Source organism: Chrysemys picta, chromosome 15 (assembly GCF_011386835.1).
Source record: "Chrysemys picta bellii isolate R12L10 chromosome 15, ASM1138683v2, whole genome shotgun sequence".
In the NCBI taxonomy this organism is placed as follows: domain Eukaryota; kingdom Metazoa; phylum Chordata; order Testudines; family Emydidae; genus Chrysemys; species Chrysemys picta.
Window position 1 is genome coordinate 14,353,729 of NC_088805.1, and position 22,629 is coordinate 14,376,357.

A 22,629-nucleotide genomic window follows, 5' to 3' on the forward strand; every position below is an offset into this window, starting at 1 on the left:
GAGGCTGGGCACGGAAATCCTTTTGAAAACGCGCTCAGGAATGAGGCTTTGGGCGGGGAACTCTGTGCTGTCTGCTGCCCTTTGGGAGCTGCTTGCCCCTGAGGGGTTTTGCTGTCTGCTCTCATTACAAGGCAGCACTGAGGCAGGATCTCTGTGTGTGAGGCCGGGGGTTGAGGGGTCCAGACACAGCAGTGAATCGCTGAGTGCCAGTGGCCCGGTGCAGAGCAGGTTGTTACTGGCACAGGACCCCAGGAGGGGAGATGAACTCTGGGGCGATGGTAGCCATGTGCATGGGATCCCATAGGCCCAGCGGTGTCAGACAGAGCGGTCTGAGGGACGGGGCTGGGAGAGGCAGTGCTGGACTGTGACATGGCTGCTGGGCTGGTGCACCCTGCATCTGGCTGTGCTTGTGGGTGACCTTACTGTTGTGCGAACGCCAGGCCCAGGTGAGTCCTAACCAACCTCTGGTTTCTACATAACTGAGTCACAGCATATTGCAATATCATTTACAAACGCAGTTCGGACACGGCGATTAATAAATCGCCCAGCTCCCAGTTGCCCAAGACTTGAGGTGTAGGAAGTACGCAGGCGAAGGGAACGCGTCACGGCGCCGTGTGCTGTTGCTATGGGATGGTGTTGTGGCTGATACGGTGCTCCAGGGATTCCGACTTAGGTGGAGAGTCACAAAAGAGCAGCAAAAAGAACAGGAGTACTTGTGGCACCTTAGAGACTAACAAATTTATTAGAGCATAAGCTTTCGTGGACTACAGCCCACTTCTTCGGATGCTATATGCATCGGAAGAAGTGGGCTGTATCCGAAGAAGTGGGCTGTAGTCCACGAAAGCTTATGCTCTAATAAATTTGTTAGTCTCTAAGGTGCCACAAGTACTCCTGTTCTTTTTGCGGCTACAGACTAACACGGCTTCTACTCTGAAACAAGAGCAGCGTGACACACGGGAGTGGTGGGAAGAGACTGGCTTTGTTTCCAAGCCTCAGTCACCTGCCCTGGGGCAGAGGCTGAACACGTCTGTCTGTTATGTGACAGGGTCAGTGCCCACTGACTCCGGGGGTGCCGTTACAAGCCATATGAAAGGAGTCTGGTGACTTGAGGGCCCCCTGAAATCCCCTTTGACTCAGGATCGCCAGTAGGGTTCCAGGAGCAGCCAGGAGTTCCCTGGTTCTCCCCCACGACGCTTGGGCCTTGCTCTGTGGCAATGGGTGCTGAAACCGCCCCCAGAAGAGCTAAGTCAGCACAGGAGCCGCTAAGGGTCCTGCCAGCCCCTGGCTCGGTGAAAGAGCAGCTAAGATGTCAGATGAAACACAGGCTCCCCCACCCTCCTCGACCCCACTCACCGGGTCAGAAACGGCCCTTTGCCGCTTCAAGGCTCCGTGCTCTGTGTCTGACTCTCCCGGGGGATCTCAGGGATTATTTGGATGCTGGGGCGTTGCAGCCAGGCCTGGCTTCGTTCCCTGGCCGCGCTGCCTCAGCCTGGCCACTCACAATGGTGGGCTGCTGCTCTAACTGCCTGGCCCTGAGGTCTGACTGACCCCTCGAGTTTCCTTCACTCTGCCTCGTTTAATAATTTCAGGCCACACTGACCCTGCCGTGGTCTGCAGGGCTCATTTACATAGTGGGTTGCCCCTGCCCCACAGCGACAGGCTCTAAAGCAGCCACCGGGGGGGTTACGAAGTCAGCACTGGGCTGCAAACCAGCAGAAGCCCTGCTACTGAGTCGGGCTCTTTCTCTTCTCTCTCCATCTCCTCCTGGCGCCATGGCCCAATGTGCTCTGGCTCTCTGCCTCCTGCGGCTGTCCCTGGCAGGTGATGACGCTAGGAATTCAGGGCACACACAGAGTACAGCATGGATTTGGCTGTGGTCACTTCTAACATGTCTGTTTGTTTCTCACAGCTGCCGGTGGCCTATTTACTCAGCCGGCCTCGGAGACTGTGTCCCCAGGAGCCACTGTCAGACTCTCCTGCGCCATGAGCCGTGGGACCAGCATCAGTGGCTACTACATAAGCTGGCTGCAGCAGAGAGCAGGGAACCCTCCGAGATACCTGCTCTATTACAAAGACGAAGCTGCCAAGGGTCTGGGGTCTGGGGTCTCTGACCGATTCTCAGCTTCCAAAGACGCCTCCACTAACACCTGCCATTTAATCCTCACCGGGGCCCAAGCAGAGGACGAGGCGGATTATTACTGTCTCACATTGAGTGCTGCTGTGGGTCACAGTGCGACAGGCAGATAGGGAACTGAGACTGAATCCTCCGAGCACCACGGATCCTCCCTGGGCTTGTTCTGTGTGTGAGACCCCTCGGCCTCCTCTCAGGAAGGCAGCAGAGGCTGGATTTGCCCGTGGGCCTCAGGCACAGTGTGGCGGGGAGCTGGCTGTGAGGGAACTGCACAGGCCTTTGCCTCCACGAGATCTGCAGAATGGCCTCCTGGCAGGTTCTGCCTTGATTTCACTCCTGCAGCGCCCTGGAGCACAGCGCTGAGGAAGGGCTGGTCTGTTTTCCCAATAACGCAGCAGCAGGGAGAAGCGGAGCCGAAGGAGCCGCTGGTGATGGTGCCAAGTGCAGCCCCCAAAAGATTGGCCCCTGCCCTTGCAGTGAAAGGGTCCCTGATCACAAAGGCACCGTACCTGTAAAGAGGATAATGCCACGGAGTGAGGAAATTCGCTCTGTCCCCTCCTGAGAAGGAGACAAAGGCGAATGAGAAGAGAGAGGTAGGCGACAGACGGCCAGGTGGACAGCATGAGTGTGTGTGCTGGGCCATGGCAGTGCAGTGTCAGAACATTACAGCCAAACAGAGGCAGAAATCAACGTCTGCCCCATTCCCGAGCATGAGAACAATCGCCCGTGTCTTACTCCCCAAGTCCTAAAGCTTCTATTATATTACCCACGCGCTGAGTCCCAGCGCAGTACCTCCCCCCGTCCCTAGAGGGGAACATTGCTCTGAAATGCCAAGAAACGGAAGATGACCGCTATGGACCGGTCCCTGTGTGCTGGGGAATGGGACCCCTGTGATGCTTGACGGGGAGCAAAGATAATGGTTCTTGGTGGACGGAGTGAAAACAATGGTAACAGCTTTGCTAAAAGAAATAAGGGCTGTTCCTGCTCAGTGGGGTGGGCAGCCTGTGAGCAATGGAGGCCTGTGGTTACGTCCCTAGCCCAGCCGCAAACTGCTCAGCAATCCCAGAGCCCCAGCGGCCGTGATGGGAGAACCCGAAAGCAGCTTGGTGTGGAAAAACATGGACTTACTCAAACATCAGGAGCAGTCGAGGGTTCCCCTCCTGTAGCCCTCAGACATCCCCCCTCTGCAAAACACCCCAGGGCCCCTCTGCCCTTGGTCACCACCTCTTCCCCCTGGGAACAGCACTGTCGGGGAGGAAAGGCTAAAGATTGCCCCATCCCCAGCAGCAGGGCCCAGGTTAGGATTTGTGCCATAGCCAGTGTTCCCGAGAAAGGGAAGGAGCTGGGTGAAACTGCACTGGAGGCAGCTGGCCTGTGGGGCAGCCCCCTGCTCTCTGTGTTAAAAGGTCTGTCTCGCAGCATCTTCCTCTGGAATTTCACCTTCTCTTATGCCCCTAGAAAGGGCCAGAGTGCACAGATCCCTGCCCTGATCCTAGGAGAGCCACTGATCTCCTGGGAAACTCAGCTCTGTGTAGAGGGTTAGCACGAGGCCTAGGCACCACCTGAACCCTCAGGACAGATCCCCCACCCCAGTGAGAGGGGATCTTACACACTTTGGGGTTCCCCACAAGGAGTCAGAGAGCCCATAGCCAAAGCCACTGCCTGGAAAAGGACCCCTGTGTGTTGCTCGCCCAAAGAACCGAGTCAACAAAGGACGTGCGGCAAACAGGAGTGGAAGCCAGAGGCAGTGACTTCTCCTGTGGCTACGTGGAGCAGTTTATTAAGCAAGGTGAAGCAGCCACATTTTCTCCCGCTGTGTGCTGAGGGCTGCCCAGACGAGGTGGCACAGAGCCACAAAGGTGGCAGCAGAGAACATGGTTAACACGGCCGTTGGATGGAGAAGGGAGGTGAAGAGACTAAAAGGGGGAGCGGGGCGCTTATGGAGAACGGGAGAAAACTTGAGGGCCTCTGCGGATTGCAGCAGGGGCAGTACGACATGGGTGGAGAGGATCTCTCAGCTAGGCTGGGCCAAGCCATGTACGGCTTTATAGGTCAAAACCAACACCTTATTCTCTGCTCAGAAACCAATGGGCAGCCAGCGCAGCCTGGTTTAAAGGTTTTGTAAATGGATAGACAATGGGGGTTGGCTCAGTCTGGGGGGTCATTCTGTGGAAGGAGCGGGTTTCCAGGAGGGGCTGGAGTGAGGCGAGTGGATGGCTTGGCAGCCCAGAATTGCCAGGGCATTCCCTGCATAGGGGGAACTTGGAAGGCAACACAGAGACGGTTGTGAGAGGAGTGGATAGAGGGGTCACCAAGGCCGGTACCACTGGCAGAATCGAGCTGCTGGGACTAGGGCAGATATTGAGGCTGGGAGAAGTTCTGTAGGCCTTTGTGTGCAAGTACAAGCAGATTACACTTGAAGAAGCAGAGAAGAGGGATACCAAGAGGGAGGTAGTGTCAGGATGGGAGGCAGGGAGATGACTTTAGTTTCAGGGTTTTGTGTGAATTGGATGGGGCAGTGAAGGAGAGTTGGAGGCTGACTCCTACCTGTAGACCCTGACAATCTCAGCGGGGTAATTGGACTTTTTTATAAGTCCTTTGAGAATTGCTTCAACTTATGGAGTCTCTGTCTTTCTCCCATGGGCTGTGGTGCATTTATAAGCCAGTGAGCAGGGAGCTGATTTGCATGGAGGGGCCGTTTGTGAGCTCTGGGGGTTTAAGAGTGAATTGGAGGGTTCCAGCCACAGACCCGTTTCCCTCAGGAAGCCGAGCTCGTCTGGATTCCCACCATGGCCTGGGCCCCTCTGCTCCTCGCGCTGCTCACGTACTGCTCGGGTAGGGTAGAAAGTTGCCCCTGATTCTCTGCTCTGAGATGCTGGCAGCGGCTCAGCCCCTCTCACAGGTTTCACACAGGCAGAGCCACATTTCAGTTCTTTCCTGTCTCGTTCCAGGTTCCAGCTCGCAGCCTGTGCTGACTCAGACGCCCTCGGTGTCCGTGTCCCCTGGAGAGAATGTGAGACTGGCCTGCACCATGCCCTCAGGATACAGCATCGGCAGCTACAGGGTGGAATGGTACCAGCAGAAGCTGGGCAGTGCCCCACGGTTTGTGTACCACTATCAAACTAGCAGTGACCAGGGCAGGGGCACAGGGATCCCAGCACGATTCACCGTCTCCCCTGATTCCTCCAACAACCTCTGGAATTTAGTCATCTCTGGGGTCCAAGCAGAGGATGAGGCTGATTATTACTGTGCCGTATGGGATGGTAGTAGTTACGTTCATCACAGTGATACAGTGAGATAGAGAACCGAGACCTAAACTCTCCGTCACAGCTCTGTGCACCCCTGAAGCTCAGACCATGACATCCCTAAACACACACTGACAAACAGAGAGAGAAGCCATTGGTAGTTTCTTGAACAATCACTGTCCCCTACACCCAGGCACCATCTGTCTGTTCTGCTCTAGGGCCTGCTGCAGAGGCTGGTGCACAGTGATGCACGTTTGCTTTAAATGCTGGGGTAGGCGAGTTATGACTGGAATCCAAAAAGAAAGAGCATCTGAGAGCTGGGTCAGTGTCTTTTGTCACTGATAGGCCTGACCTCTGCCAGCACCACGTCTCATCATGTCTCCTGTGCTCACAGCACTGCCAGCCCCAGATGTTCAAAAGTCATGAGTCAGGCCCCCCAAAATGATGAGATTGGTTTAGAAGTGAGAAGATGTTGAAAACATAAAACAGAATTGGCTCCTTTTTCTTTGCCTTCCGCTTCGTGACCATGTAGGTCACATGGGGGCTTATGTTTTCAGTTCTTCTCCACAGTCATGAAGCCAAAAACCTTACTTTCAATTTTTCATGAAAGCTGAGATTGCCATGACTCCAGGAGCTGGGGCTTTAAGATACACACCAAATATCAGGAGGTTCATGAGAGTACCATGAGAGTGGGTAACACTGCCACTCATGCCAGACATAAGCCACCCCCATTTCTACACCACTGCCAACTCCCAACATCCTTGTAAATGATGGTGGGGTATTTACAGCCCCTTGGTGTTTCCCCAGGAAGCCAAAGCCTGCTCCCAGGGGATTTGCTGTGGATCCCAGCCATGATCTGGTCTGTGACAGAGGCCTGCAGCAGTAGGGTCGGCAGAAGTTCCTCCCTCTCCAGCTTTTCAAGGGTGAAGGGAAACGAGAGTTGCCTAGAGACCCTGCGATCCAGCCAGTTGGGCTCAGTAGCCTGAAACAGCTCAGTTCTACGTGGAAGAGGCCTGTCCCCGGTCAGCAGGAAAGCAGGGGGGCCTGGCTGGAGGGGATCCCAGGGCTAGAGGCCCTTTAAAATAGGGGGTTGAGCCTCTGCTTCTCTGTGGGTTTGTTTGTGGTGGTGGTGAAATGGTGGAAGGAAATCCCTGTCCTGGAGCATGGGCTGGGCTGATTTGATCTCGATTCCACATGGCCTGGCAGTGAGGATGAACCTGCCCACGCTGAGCAGCCCGAGGGGCTGGCAGGGAGGAGGTTCTGTGGGCGTTGGGTGTGTGAACAGGGGGCCAGTGAGGCAGGGAGTCGGGGGCCCCTAAGGGGGGGGGGGAGTCTGTCACTGTTATAATACAAATCATCATCAGTAAAGACTTGTCAGTTCTGTATCCAGCGGGTCTCATTTCAGCCGGTAACTAGCGTTCTTGGGTGGCATTAGATTCCCAAGTCAAGTCAGGTGTGGAGGGGAATATCCTGCAGTTCCACTGTAAACCGGTTCTGTGATCTGCCGAAAGGAAAAGCACATCCACTAACTTTGTGTTTCACGTTCTTTGCACAGTGAAATGGAGCAGCAGGCAGGATGCGGGGAATAAGGGCCATTCAGGTGGGTGACTATTTAAATGATCCACGACTTCAGGCCAATAAAGTGACTCCATTGAGCCCTCTCATGTCATGTGCATTAACGAGCCAATAGAAGTGGGGCAGTTCGGAGCCGGGGGAACAATATTTACATTCCTTGTGGGTTGTTATAGGACTGGATTAAATACCCTTTGGGCTGCACTGGTCTGGTGCACATAAATCCTCTTGGAATGGACCAGGGCAGGCTGGGTGGAGGGTGAGAAATCTCTTTCTGTTGGGTGCAGTCTAGCAGATTGGTGGGTAGTACAAGGTGATAACTGCTGGTAATAAATGGTGAAAGCAGCAGTAATGAACACAGAATAACTTCAAGGACCCGAGACACCAGTTAGAATGAGGGGGCAGGGATTTCTAGTGCACTGCTGGTGCTATGCCGTAATACATAAATCATAGCAAACGCTTCCAGGACCCAGATGCCCTGGACTCTGGAGAAAGCGATTTCAAATGGCAGAAAATAATTAAATAAAAACTTCCTACATCTCAGCGATCTCTTCTCATAGCCTTCCGGATCCTTGGTGCCCTGTCTGTAGAGCTCTCCCCGCATTCCCGGTGTTCTGTGGTACAGAGCATGTTATAATTATAATCCTGATTTGCCTCTAGTCCTATTTTTCATTAACTTCATTTTATTTTAATTGAACTTTCTTCGCTTTTCAATTAAAAAAAGCATTTAAGAACAGAAGGCTGCTGCAGTAGCTCTATTGGTCTTTGTCCTGAGCGCCCGGTTTCTCCTTGTCAATCACTGGAGCCATAAACACAGTTGTATCCGAGCCTACCGAATAGCAGAGATGTGGGATGCAGAAGAGTTCCATACTCTGCTAGTGCCTGCCCTGGGAACGAGGGGGCAGAGATTTCTCTGCACATACCCAGCCGGCATCGCTCTGAAATCTACATGGACACAATGCCTCAGCCCCTCCCGTTAAGCTGTACAAATCTATTTATTTGCAAGGAAACAATTTGTAACAGTGAAAAATAAGCAAAACAAGTAACTGCTTCCTGAAGTGGCTAAGAAGAGGTCGGCTATTGTTACAAATCTCAATTCCATGAGAAAGGAAAGGAACGAGATCACACCATGAAAGAACTCTACAGGGATCTAGGCCCAGGTGAGACCCCCAAAGAGCATGGGGCAGCACCACTGGAGTTAGTCAGTGTTTTGCCATTGATTTCAAAGGACATGGACAGGTGCGTCTTGGCACCCACCCAGAGCTGGGCAAAAGTAATTTGTCATATTTCCCTGATTTCACCCAAATGGTGGCCATTTGCATTGCAGGCAATTTCACATCCCCAAGTTTCTTTCTTTTAGGAGTATTTTTCAAAATGCTCCTTCCCACAGCCACTGGGAAAGAGTGGATTTTCCATGGTGTCACCCCCAATCCAAGTGCGCCGGAAACAATGAGCCCATTTCACTAATAAATAGTGCTATTCATAATAACAATAACAACCTACACATACAAAATATAGAAACTAGGAGAGGGGTGAGAGCTTACTGCTGGGGGGAGTTGGCTGAGCAGAGGGGGATTTGGTTAGGGGCACCAAGGGCGTGGTGGGAGGAGAAAACTGGGGCTGGAAGGGACAGAGGCTCGAGTGGGGCTGAGAGAGCTTGGGGATGTTGTCCTTTATGTTTCCTTCATACTGCACCTTACATTGGGATCAGCCAGTTTCCCATTTGTGTTCACCAAGCATCTTCCCTCTACTCCTTCAAACAGCTCCCAACGACCTGCAGCTTCAGTGAAAAATTCCAGCTGTAAAACCCGCCTGGCACTGTGTGTTTGTCCTGTTTCATCTTTGCTCTCTTGCACTGCCTTGTGCCCCCAGGCTGTCGCCTGTCTGGGGCAGGGCTGTGTCAGTTGTTTGACATATGTCACTGTTGTCTGACATCAGCTAAGCCAGCATCACTATGTGAATAAAAAGTCATTATTATTTTAGGGTGTATATAGTTATGTTTTCTGCCAGCCATTCCTTTGCTCTTCTCCTACTATATCTTGCTGAGATAAATCCCACAGGGGCGACTTTTCCCAACGAGGTGTTAATTTGTGCATGTGCAATGTATCACGCACCATCATTTGCACTCACTGTTGCTGAACACTATCCGATACACATACAAGTGATTGGATTTCCTCACACATGTGCATATACTGTGAAAACTGGGTGTGCAAAGATCATGCACAAAACTAGTGAGCACAGACCGAAACTGGACTAAGCCCACTTTAATCTGGCCATAAAAGAACAAAATCAGAGGAAGTTCTGTGATGCACGTGATCTAGTTTATATTGATGACTGAGCACAAGGCAGCAGGAACTCAGTCAGTCAGATCTGGACAGCTGGACTCTTCCCGGGCAGCCCCTGTGGTCTGAGGAATGTAAACGCATGCAGGCCGATCACTGCACAAATAGAGCAGGTGCACAGAAGGGAAAGTGCAGTGAAGAAGGGGAAGCAAACACTGCTTGCGACCACTAGATGGGGGCATTTTATTAACCTTGTGGCCAAGATCTGAAAAGCCAGTTTGTGCTGAAGGGTTTTCTGGGGACTGAGGGAGAAGTGATGAAAGTCTCGACATGGGCTTGCTCGGGTCGGTTGGGTTCTTTAGTACACACCTGGGTTGGGCTTTGGAAGACAAATCCATAGTTCAGCTTTTCCCCCTTTCTCCCATGCAAATCCTCTCACTGCTGGGAAAATCAGGGCCAGCAGAGTGATTACTGGGCAGGAGTAAGGCAAATGTGCTAAATGCCGACCAGAAGATGTCTCTGAGCAGTCGGGTACATCAGAGAGCACCACAGCTTATTTGCATGCTGGCTCGATCCAGCCTGGCCCCCAGGGCTCATTTGAATGTGACCTGCCCCTTAGGGCTCTAAAAGCTGCTACAGGATTTCACAAAGGCAGGAACCAGTTGAAACCCAAGGACAGGGTTGGCTCCTTCTCTCCCTCTGCCCATCTCCTCCCTGCACCATGGCCCTGTGCGCTCTGCCTCTCTGTCTCCTGGGGCTGTTTCTGGCAGGTAATTCCCGACCAGGATGACTTTTGGGGGGCAGGAAAATGAGCTAATTAGGGGTTTAGCACAAGCCATGCAGCATTAACAGATCTGAGTTTTGTCTCTGGCAGGTTCTTGTGCCCAGCACGTGCTGACACAGCCGCCCTCAGTGTCAGGGTCTCCAGGGCAGACAGTGAAACTCTCGTGCAGCGTCAGTGGAGGATACGACATCAGTAGCAATGGAATAGGCTGGTACTGGCTCTGCCTCTGGCTCTGCCTCTGGAAGTGTTGGCTACTTAACCATCTCTGGGCTCCAAGCCGAGGATGACGCTGATTATTACTGTCTGACTTGGGACGACACCGCTGAGATGCTCACAGTGGTGTAATCAGAGCAGGAACCGAGACAAAAACCTTTCACATTTCACTGACCAGCACTGAGTGAGATTTGATGCTAGTGGGGCAGAGCTGTGGCCAGAGAGAGGCTCCCTTGGCCATGTTGTACCCGGCCTTTGTTTAAGGGATTGCTTTTCCCTCACACTACATCCCCCTCCTCCTAGACTGATCTGGCACTGCATCGGGGGATGGGGGGGTTGCCCACAGATCGGCAGCTCTGGGATCCTCAGCACTGAGGGGTTGTTCCAGCGTCCATGGCAGGCTGAGGACTGTCATGTTCTCTACACCCTCCCCATCTCCTACTACACAGGCCACATGTTCCCATCTGCTCCTCCACCCCCTGCACTTCTAGAAGTGACCCAGGCGTGTCTGAAGCTGATACCTGCCACAGGAGAGATGTGAAAGCACGTGTGTGGGTGGAGGTCTGGAGCCAGTCAGCCCGTCAGGGACAGGAAGAGTTTGGGAGCCAGGATCTGAATAGCCCAATCTCACACAGAGTGAACCCAGTCACTTGGATTCTGTACTATCCTGAGGGCCCAGAGGGGCCTGAGCCAAGATGGCCGCTACTCTGTGTTCCTGTCTTCACCAGAGACTAAATCCAGCGTCATCCATCTCATCCAATGAATGTGTCAGCAGGGAATGGCCCAATATCCCTAGAGTACCGACAGCAGGAGACTCTGAGAGAATAACTCCAACCAAGGGCTCTTTATAACAGTTGGAAATAGCAAAAATCCAAGGCAGTGGAGGACGGGGAGAGGAGTCTTGGCCACGTGTGTGTGATGGGGGGTGGGTGCGACCTCAGTCCAGATCCATCTGTGTGGAATTCGGTGTAAATCCATTATCTGAATGGTATCACGGGGCTGCTCACACCCTCCTGGTAGTGACGGTTTGCACGTGACCACTTGACTGGGCAGCTCCACTCTCCCCTCATCCCTGCAATGTGAGCCCCAAAGCCTTTTGCTCCCTAAAACTAATAGGGTGACACGGGGCAGGAAGAGGAGGCAGGACAGGTAGATGAACTGGAACTCAGTGATCTGTATCCTGGCCTCCCTAGAGGTGGCTGCAGAGCACAATGCACTGTCTCCCTGCTCCCCTAGCCCAGCCACGGCAGAGCAGGCACCAGCCCAGCAGTGATACATCGCTGTGTGCAGGATTTACACACTGTCAAATCAGGGTCACAGAGCAAGTGCAGCGTGGGGCCATGGGCCCAGTAGCTGTGAGGCAGCACATGGGGCAGTTGGTATCTCCCCAAATGGAGGTAGAGTCCAAAGTCATCAGGGCGGCAGTCCAGGCAGATGAGAAGGATAAATCCTCAGCAGGGTGCTCCCCCGCCCCTGTTCCCCTTGAAATCACCATCCCCTGATTCCCTAACACACTCTGCACATATATTGCAGTCTGAGCACGTCCCCCCAGCACTGAGTGCCCCCTGGCCACGGAGTCTGAAGCACGTTCGGGGTGCGGGGGAGGGGACACACTGCATCTCAGCCCTGTGAATTGCTCACCCCAGGGAAGGGGGTGAATAGAGTTTTGCAGACTGTATTGTGAGTGTTAAATTGTAAAAGGGAAATCCCCGTCCTGGAGCAGGGTCTGAGCTGCTTTAATCTAGATCCCACATGGCCTGTCTGTGGGGATGAACCTGCATTTGCTGAGTGGACAGAAGTCAGCTGATGGGGGCGGGTTTGGTGGGAGTTGAGAGGGTGGTTGGTGAGCAGGGGGCAGTGAGGCAGGGGGTCTGGGAACCGTGGCAGGAGCACGTCGCTGCTGTAATACAAATAATAATTAGAAGAATCATTAAAGAATTGCCAATTTTGTATAACGTGGTGTCATCTCAGCTGTGGAATTAAGCAGCATTAGGCTCTGACTGTTCAAAGTTGAATCAGGTGTGAAGGCCAATATCCTGCATTTCCAGTCTGAAGTGAGTCTGTGATTGGCCAAAGGAAAAGCACATCCAGTGACTTTGCCTTTCACAGCCTTTGTTGTCAGGGTCCCTGGTGAAAGGTGGAGCAGGCAGGATACTGCGATGGCACCTCTCACCCCGAGAGATCCCAAAGTGCCTCGCAAACGATATGTCCTGTAGACAACATGCATGAAATGCAGCCAGCTCTGGGGGATGAGGGTGAATATGGAAAGTGACACAGCCCCATTAGTTGGGGGACGGGGGAGAGGAATTTTCACTGAGGACACTGGGGCAAACTTCTGCTGTGATGAAATGTCTGTGGGATCTGTAATGGTCCTGCAGAGCCGACAGGAGCTCTGTTTTTAAGGTCTAACCTCTGTGACGGGCTCGGTCACAGAGATCCCGCTTCGGACTGTCACCTGACGTGCTGAGACTAGCTCTGAGCCCGTTTTCTCTGCCAGTTCGGGTGCAGGCAGGAACAGAGGAAGGAGTGTAATTAACACTGGCTGGCCCTCAGTCATCCAGGCGGCTTAGCCCACTTTGTGTTTGTCTGTGTGGCCGCCTGACCTTAGATCTGCAAAATCCCTTCCAGCCCATTGGCGTGAGAGAAGCCAGAGGAGGCGGAATGGTCACATGCTGCACATGGGCCGTGTGTGTCCCTACGGGGATTGCTCATTTCCCGTTACCAGGAGAGCACCGTCATTATAAACTGGACACTCACGTAGCAAGGCTTGCACACAGGCAGTGCTATAGCACCCAGTCCCCACTAGAGGGCAGTACATTCCAACACCTGATTTCATGCTGCTTGCCCCGTCTCTGCAGGTCGCTGCTGCATTCGGAGATGGGAGAGGATGATGATGAATTGCATTAGTGCCCAGAGGCCCCAGTCAGGACCAGAGCCCCCTTGTGCAGGGCACGGTGGGAACACACATGCTGAGCATTTCAAATCGAATTCAAACCCTTTAACCCCTTGGCACTGATTGGGTGGGGCTCAGTGGGATTTTCACCCTTGCTGCTCTGATGAAGCCGCAGTCATTGTCGTTCCCTCTCATTAGGCGCTGTCTGATCCCAGGTGACATCACGGTCACACAGCCGTCTGGATCGCTGCATAATTACCCATTATGGGGGTTTTACGCCTTCCTCTTCAGCCTCTGATCCTGGCCCCAGCTAAAGACAAGGCACCAGACTAGATGGACCATCAGCCTGGCCTGGCCTGTGTTGTACTTAAAGTACTGCACAGGATCTTTTCAGGGGGAATAAGACAAAACGCCACATTTATTAGTAATACATGTATTTGTTAACACTGTATTATATGCATATAATATATTACACTTACACTCACACACACACACACACACACACACAAACACACTCCATCTTGTTGTTACCAATTAGTTGCTCCCCTTAACTTCACTGGCCAGGTGAGTTAGATGGGGGAGGGGGTGAGCCGGGCTTCTGCCGATCCGGATCGATGCTCCCATGTTGACAAGATGAGACCCGGGGTCCTCTGCAAGACACCTCAGTTTTATAGCAGCTTTCCTCTTATGCAAATCTATACCAGATTCAAACTCTGTGTCTGTGTCCATTGGTCCTTTGTGCTGCTTTCTTTTGAGTGTTGTCCCAATACTGCAAAGAGGGTGTTTCCAAAAGAAGGTGCTTGCTTCTAACCCCCGAGGCCGTCAGTATGTCTGCTTGTCTTTAATGAGCCCACTTGACACGTTTTATTGTTCTTGGGTCTGGCTCCCAGCCCCTCTCCAACAGTTGAGGCTGTCTGGAGGTGCTGCCTTCCATGCCTTGTTCATCCACACCTCATTCATTCAACAGAGCAATTGATTAAGAGTGGGGGGGGAGAGCTCTTGTTCTACTGCTAGCAAAAAGAAATTTTTCTTCTATCTTATTCTATCCTTAGGGGCTATAATATTATACCAAGGGCAATGCAAAGTTTCTAAATGAGGCTTTGATACAAAGTTCCATGAAAACAGAGGTCACACGTGGGTAGACCCACCACAAGGTTATATGAAGAGGCACAATGTAAAGTCATATGAAAATTATTACAGATTTATCTACATTGTTTGGTTTGTTTGCAACAAATACAAAAGATTTATATGGTGACCACTCAAGAATTGTTCTTGAGAGGTCAAAAGGGGGACAATGTAGATAAATCTGTAATAATTTTCATATGACTTTACATTGAGACACGCCGGCTTCACGCTAAGGGCAGGTCGTGGTGAGGTGCCTCACAACCCCGGGTGCCCCTGGGGAGCGTCACAGGAACCAGGCAGTCTGAGATTCAGACCAGCAGCGTCAGTAAAAGAGCTCTAACTCTGTGTTGTGTCTGGACCAATGGCAGCGACACATCCAACTGCAGTTTAGAAAAAATAACAATTGGGAGAGGTTAAAGAGAGACTGTTCCAAGTGTCCCAATGAGCTCCACGCTGCACAGGATACAAGACATGCAGCTAATTATTCGCATTTATTGTTTGTATTGCAGAATCTCACAAAAGTCTCAACCAGGATCCAGCCCCCATCACGCTGGATGTTCTGCATAGCAAGTGACACGCAAGGGAGAAGCGTCACATCATCAGAACGTTGCTGGACATGCCGTAAGGGCAGGATGCAGTTAGCTAGATAACAGTGACAGCTGAGTCATCCCCCGTGGGTGTCCCATACACCAAACCCCTCCAGTGTACAACGCTAGAGCGAAGAATGTGTTACAGCAAAGTAAGGCCCCAAAAGCACAAGCAGAGATCTGAAAATCGGGCCCTGGGATTGTCAAAACAGGCTCATTTGGGCTCCAAACCTGCACTCACTTAAACACAGGCAAAACTTTCCTCTTCTGAGCAGCCCCATTGCCGTTCATTCTGGGTGTCGCTGGTCCAATAAAAGGAGGCTCTTGGGGGGCTGTTTTCCTCTGGTTTGGACTTGGGAATACATTGAATGGAATGCCCCGTGCTCAGCAATTGTGGCGGTGCTCAGAGTTAGCTAATCACCCGTTCCCTGGTACACACCAGAGAGAGCGGCTGTTCCCAAAGATTGGCAGGCAGGTCCGCTGAGGGCTGCAGGGCCAGGCCGACTGTGATGGAAAGTTATCATTCATGTTTATTATTTACCCAGCACCAGAGTGTGCAGGGCACTCGCTCCCCCTGCCCAGCCACGCTAACAATCTGTCTGAATTTCTCAGCTGCTGTCTTGGCAATGGCTGAACTCAACTCACGGAACTCTTCGTTCTTCCCTCCGGGTCCTGTGAGTCTGAGCTAAGGACTGGTGGTTCTACCCCCTGCACCATGTGCATGCTGCTGGCTGATGGCCACGGTTTCATGGTGAGTGCGGCCGTGGGCAGTGATGTGCTGCCACCATCTTACGGAAAAGCCCCCACCAAGTTCTCTCTCTCAGCCCCATGGGCTAATGGCCTTGAAGAGAGCCGGGATGAGATACCAGGAATCTATTTGTCTTCCCATTTAAACAAAAACACTTCCTCAGAACCTCAGAGCTGAGAAAGAAGGCAGCAGCAGCTGGCAAACACTTATGCTGAGTATAAATCAGAGAAGCCCCAAGACTGCTCTAACTTACACCAGACACTGGGCAGGGCCCTGAATGGGCCCCGAATACAGGAAGTGCACAGGTAGCTTAAAGGGACTGTCTCTCTCCACCGCCATCAGCATCCTTTGTTCCTGTCCCAAGCCCCAGAAGCAGAGTAAGTGAGAACCCAGCCCACTGTATGTGGGAAAGGCAGATAACATACTCCTGAACATCAGAACTAGTGCTTTAGAAATCTGACTTTTCTGTCAAGCTGTACTGGGTGCCCCACATGCAGCTGTCGGGGATCTGAGCAGATGGACAGGGGCCTGTGGGCGTGAAAGACCAGCTCCGTTAGGTAGGGTCTCTGTGCAGTGGGAGCTGCAGGTGCCAGCACCTGGCAGGATCTGGCCCTGCGTGTCTCATAGCATTCTGCGCTCCACCAGGTGACATGCGTCAAACAGGAAGCCACCATCCGTCACAGCTCTCTGAGCATAACTGACCGGGGGGGGCCTCACCTCTAGGCTAATTCAAGGGTGGAGAACATGAGCCGTTTCTTTTTTCCGTTCCTTATAGGGCTGCGGTTCCTTCAGCACGAGGCTCTGCAAGCAGGGGCTCTTCAGAGTCCCCCGGGGGCCAGCACAGGTTTTGGTTCCACATTTCTAGAGATAGTAGATGGGATACGTGATGGAGCAGTAATAGTCAGCATGGTCCTCGGCCTGGACCGCGGCGATGGTCAGAACGCAGGCGTTGCTAGCGGGGTCTTTGGACGCAGAGAAGCGGTCCGGAATCCCGGAGGGCTTGTCCTTGTCCACCTCCGAGTTATAATAGAGCAGGTACCTCGGAGGGCTGCCAGGTCTCTGCTGGTACCAGGAGACCCCGAACTCCCGGATGTTGTACCCAGGATTCAGAGCACAAGAGAGTTTCACCGTTTGTCCTGGCAACACTAAAATGGAGGCCGGCTGAGTCAGCACCGGCTGCGCCCTGGAAGCTGAACGAAACAAGGGCGCAGTTACGGACGGAATGTGCCGATCCCACCCCCAGTGGCTGAACTGTGACATTATCCCCTCCGGCATCGCCTCCGCACCAGCTACAGGTTAACCTCTCGCGTGCCACACCTCCGGCAGCCCACCTGACCACGCCTGCCTGCCCCTCCCGGCCCTGTCTGCAGCGCAGCGATAGCTCAGCACAGGAGCCTCGCCCTTGGGTCCCTCCCTCTGCAGAACTCCCTGATCGCCTCCGCCTCCCACGGGAACCTACCTGGCACCAAAACCCCTGGGAGGAGGAGAGCCAGGAGGCGCAGCACCATGGCGAAGGCCTTGGAGGGAGCCAGAGGGAAAGGAATCGGCAGCCGCTGTGCAGCCGGGCCCCTGGCTCTGTGCAAACCTGCAGCAGCTTTAGAGCCCTGGGGGGCCAGGCAAGCCAGGTGGTCTATGCAAATGAGCCCTGGGGCTCAGGGACTCCAGCAGCTGATCAGGTGACTATCGGCTGCTCTCTGCACTATTCAGTCACAAGGCCGACACTTGAGGATGAAGCTTCAGTCACCGCAGGGAAGAACGGATTCAGGGCTGACACCCCGGCTGTATTTTGGGCTATGGCATTTGCTGCAGAATCCAGCCTCCTCCTCTTGTCTGTCCTCATCCCCCTTGCAGGTGCCATGCGCATGAGACATGGAGCCGGGTTCTATTCCAGCTCTGCCCACAGACCTCCCGAGTGCCCCTAGGTAGCTCCTGTCCTCTCTCTGGGTCTCCGTTTCCCCACTTATAAAGCAGGGATAATACAACCCACCTCCCCCACAAGAGCTGGGAGGCTGAACTCATCCATATTTGAGAAATGCTCAGATGGAAAGTGCTACGGGAGGAGAATCTAAGACCAGGCTCCTTTCCGGACAGAACAAGCCGCTTTCCTTCAGAGACTGGAGATCCATCCAGAGCCGGTCCCTGCGCTAGGTGTCAAAGTGCAGGAGCCTTTCCCCAGGCTGCTGTCTAATCACAGACACTAACCACAGACGGATCCGGGGCTGTTCCTGAGACTAAATCACCGTGACAAGAGCTACTGCTGCTCGGCCGTGGAGCACAGGAACAACCCGCCCAGCCTTCTGCCGGGACACCAGCGCTAGAGCAGCCCTGCTGCAAGTGTGTGTGGAACCAGAGGATCGGTCTAGGAACCTGGTCTCTCTGCTATGGCTGCTGCTGTAATAATAACATAAGTACACCTAGGGGCACGCCCAGGCCTCTGCTGAGTCCCTCAGGCTGTGCTGGAGACAGTGACATGGAGAGTGTCTGTGGGATCTGGAAGCGGAGGAGAAAAGGGGCTGCCAACTTCACACATGATAAGACACATCTCCAGGGACATCACGCCCCAGAGGGGAAATGCTGCATCCTACATGGTACTGGCACCACCAGGAGAGGCCCAGAGAGAGACACCACAGGGACATTCTGCAGCAGTCAAAGGCCAAAGCCCCAAGGCTCCAACAGACTTTAGAGTGACATGGGAGATCATTAGGCAAATTAGCTCCAGGCCCCTCAGATGTTATTGGACAGGTAAATCAATACCTGAATGCTCCTTATGGTAATTCAGAGGATTGGCCTGTAGCTTCATGTAATGATTTAAAGGCCACATCTCAAGTATCAGTGACGCACTCTCTGCACCTGCAGGGTAAGGAACTGGATAGAAATTCCTGGGCTTGCAAATCTTTTAAATGGAGGCCTCAGCAGACAGCATGCCGGCCAGCCAGGGCTCTGGATGTAGAGGGGAAGAAGGTTTGTTAGAGGGCCTGGCTTGGCCAGACCAAACAAGCTTAACTGGGGATGAGTAGCCCCTGGAGTATGGGAGAAGGTTCTGATGGACATTCGTGGGGAAGAGCAGAGGGATGAGGGATTTTCACAAGTCTGGAGGTTCGGATAAGCACCACATTTAAAATTGAATCATCCAGCATTTTGGGGGTCACTCGTCACTACTGCCAAGGAGATGCTGGTCTAGGTCACTTATGCTGCACCGTTTGGCACAGTCAGCATCTCTTCAGGAAACTCCAAGGCTGAAATAGCAGCAGGTGCCATAGGTCAGGATCGGGGGTCGTTGGTGCAGTTGTGTGGAGGACGTGTGCACAGGACCTGCCCATGTGAGGGGCACGTGGAAATGAGCAATAATGCCGGGGGTCAGTGAAGAGCAGAAATGGGTCCTGGCTGGAAGGGAAGCTCAGCTCCATTTGCTGATATGATTGAATCGAATCCCACCTTTGACATCAAACCAAAGGCAGTGGGTCGGCGGCGGCTCTGGAGATCACAGTGCTGGGACACCTGCGGAGGGTGTCATTGGGGAAGGGAATGGAGGGATTTCCAAGCCTGCAACAGTAGTTCAGAGAAAGAAAAGAGAGAGTAAAATGTACAGGAGGGCGAAAGCAGATGAGACAAGGAGAGATGTCATGGCTGAGGGGCTGAGCACTGTCCTTCACGCTGTGTGCTGTGAAGCTACTGAGGGGTTCCCACGCTGGTTCTCTATGTGACTATAGCACTGTGCGCCTTGTGGGTTTGTCCCAAATTGAACAATAATAATCAGCCTCATCCTTGGGCTGCACCCGTGAAATGTTTAAATACCCTTCGTCGAGGCTGTGATCTTTGGAGCCCGAGAATCTCTCCGGAACCCCCTCTCCTCTCTTTAAACCACTTTTTACACAGTACTCCAGAATGATACTGGGGGCACTGCCAGATTTTTGCTGGTACCAGTCTACACAATAATCCTTGAACTTGGCCCCACTCATGACATATTTCAGAGTGACTGATTCCCCGGGTGCGATAGACACAGAGGGCTCCTGGGTCAGGACAGGCTGGGTCTGTACGTCTGCAGGAAGCAAAGACAGTGTTAATGAGGCTGCTAGTGGGCAAGCAATGCTGTCAACTGGGCTTGCAATAGTCATCGAACCAAAGGGTTCTGCAACTTACTGCACCAGCCCCGTAATCTGGTGTAGACCCAAGTGTCATAACTTTACTAAAACTCCATACAGATGCGGGGCAGAGCTGGCTCTGCCCCCTGGGAGACGCTGAGAAAGCAAACCCTTCTTTGCTTTCAAGGGTTTCCTCTGCGAGGCTATAGAAAACTCCTGGCAGCACTAAGTTAGCAAGACTCAAAGAAATATACCGAGAACTTACGTGCTAAAGAAAGCGCCAGGAGTCCCAGTGCCACAGGAAGCTGGGGTAGCATGACAGTCCTGCACCGAGGAGTCAATGAACGAGAGCACGGCAAAGTCCTTCTGTGCGTCTTTGGCTCTGCTACGGACCACATGAGCTTTGCTGGGGCATTTAAAGCAGCCCCACAGCAGGAGAGCCATGCAAATCTGCCACTCCCTTGGGAGAATTTAGGTGGGGAATTGGTTTTCACCACAGCGCCAGAATTGGACCCGAAACCCTCCCATGCAAACAGAGGGGCCTGAAGAGATCAGCTGGAGTGGAAGCTCAGCAGCAGCAACAGGTGTCAATGACCCCGCTCAGGAGGCTGCAATGCCCCAGGCAGTGTTGATACACCTGGTCTGGATGCACTGCATTGTATTGTGCGCTCCGAGTGCCACAAGGGATTAATACGGCCAGGAGCTCAGCAGGATTCACGGGTTAGACATGTATAAATGAACACGAGCGATAACTTGTTGTCTATGTACTATGCCTTTAAGTGAATACTAGTCTAGGCGCACAATGTATTACACCTATAACCGGAGACTGTAGAGCATGGTCTCATGCCCTGCGCCATCCCCTGTCCCCTGCACTACACTGCCAGGTGTTGTACTTAAAGTACTGCACAGGTAGCTCAGCTGCCTGAAAACCAACAGTGTCTGGCAACACAGCCCTGCCTCCCAGGCCCACACAGGCCTTGCTGGCTCTGGGCAGGCAGTGCTCGGCCCACACCAACCCCCAGATCCGTGGAGCGCTCCCGGCAGTGTCCAGCCCCTGTCACTGGACACTCCCAGACCTTACCAGGCTTGCTGTCCCCAAGGGGGAGTGGACACACGCGCTTCTTTGAGTCAGCGGAGGATCAGCTCCGTTATCATCTCACAACACTGAGATAGCTGCGTACTGACAACTATCGCACGTCTCTTATCAAAGGCTCAGAGTTATGGGTTAGTGGGTAAGGATAATAATGGAAACAGAAATGGTTACAGACAAAACAAAAGTGGTAACACGCTTAAAAGAGTCTAAATGTAACTCTAACAGGCTAAACCTTCGCCTGAAGTAGTCTCTCCACGGAACATAAGAGCCCAGTGTGATGCTGTGGCCAAAAAAGCGAATGCAATCCTGGGATGCAAAACCAGGGAAATCTTGCATTGGAGTAGAGCGGTTATTTCAGCTCTGTACCTGGCACTGCTGGAATCCTGTGTCCAGCTCTGGTGCCCACAATTCATGAAGGCTGTTGATAAATTGGAAAGGGGTCAGCAATGAGAATGATTAACGGATTAAAAAACATGCCTCATAGCGATAGACTCAAGCAGTTCAATCGATTTAGCTTACCAAAACGAGACAGTTAAGGGGTGACTTGATTACAATCTATAAGTACGTACATGGGGAACAAATATATAATCAGGGGCTCTTCAGTCTAGCAAAAGTACAAGATCCATTGGCCAGAAGCTGAAGCTAGACAAATTCAGATTGGAAAAAAGGTGTAAATTTTTAAGGTGAGTGTAATTAATCACTGGAACAATTTACCCAGCTTCCTGGTGGAGTCTCCATCAGGGATGTTTTACTAAAAGCTCTGCTCTAGGAACTATTGTGGGGAACTTCTATGGCCTGAGTTCTACAGGAGACCAGACTAATGGTCACAATGGTCCCTTCTGGCCTTAGAATCTATGAACCTTCGCTACAAACGCGCTTTCTGTTGTCTACCCCTGTCATTGTCATTCACTCTCACTTAGTTTCAGAAGGGCCAGAAGGGACCATCATATCATCTAGCCTGACTTCCTGTACATCACAGGCCACTAATCCCCACCCAGCACCTGCACACGGAACCCAACAACCAAAACACGGAACACAACAACCTCGGGAGGCTAGACTGGCCTGTGCCGCAGGAGGTGCACCAGTAGCAGGGCAATGGTTAAGTGAGATGTACCCAGATACTTATCCTGCCGAGTGCCCCACACCCACACGCTCAGGGGGAGGCTTCATCCGTTCCCAGGGACACATCCAGAGCAAAAAGCCATCGGGATCGTTGCAGAATTGTTCAGGAAGGGGGTGAACTCCTTACTCTGGCCACTTCTGGAGCCAGGAAACTCTGGGTGGAGCGTTGGTCTGACCCGGGGCAGCAGGGCTGAGAACTGAGGGCATCTGGATCATGAAAAGAGCACGATGTCTGACCTCCACCCCTGAGTCTCATTTGCATACTGGGCTGCACCAGCTTGACCCTGGAGGGCTCATTTGCATACGTGGCTGCCCTACCCCTGCCCATAAGGGCTCTAAAGGCTGCCACAGGGTTTCACAAAGGCAGGGAACAGGCTGCAAACCAGCAGAAACCCAGCTCCTGTGACCTCTCCCCATCTCCCTGCACCATGGCCCAGCCCACGCTGCCTCTCTGTCTCCTGGGGCTTTTCCTGACAGGTAACGGCTACAGCAGATTGACGTCTGACCACGCCTGGAAACCGAGGTCAGCCGAAAACGTGGCAGTAATAGCGGTGCTCACCCCCCTGCTCTTTGCTTTCTGCAGGTTGCTACGCTCAGGTGACTCAGCCGCCCTCCGAGTTCGTGTCTCCCGGGGGGAATGTCCAGCTCCCCTGCACGCTAGAGGGCAGTTACACCGTCAGTGCCAACCGTGTCGTTTGGATACAGCAGAGGCTGGGCAGCGTCCCAAGATACCTGCTGTATTTTTTCACTGA

The 22,629-nt window shown here is 52.8% G+C and overlaps 1 protein-coding gene and 1 gene segment (V, D, J or C); one reads left to right on the top strand and one right to left on the bottom strand.

Annotated features, from left to right (window-relative positions):
• The first annotated feature begins 4,920 nt into the window (after positions 1-4,920).
• Positions 4,921-5,432, top strand: LOC135975832 (immunoglobulin lambda variable 5-37-like). The segment is given in 2 exon segments: positions 4,921-4,966; positions 5,083-5,432. Coding segments are annotated over 2 exon segments (396 nt in total).
• Positions 5,433-16,051: 10,619 nt separating this feature from the next.
• LOC135975807 (pre-B lymphocyte protein 3-like) lies at positions 16,052-16,855 on the bottom strand. Its single transcript, XM_065568324.1, has one exon. It carries the CDS (start codon positions 16,853-16,855, stop codon positions 16,442-16,444), a length of 414 nt encoding a protein of 137 aa, XP_065424396.1. The 3' UTR covers positions 16,052-16,441.
• Between the last annotated feature and the right edge of the window lie 5,774 nt (positions 16,856-22,629).

Coding starts and splice junctions, on each gene's coding strand:
- LOC135975807 (XM_065568324.1), bottom strand. CDS start 16,855: ATGCCGGAGGGGATAATGTCACAGTTCAGCCACTGGGGGTGGGATCGG.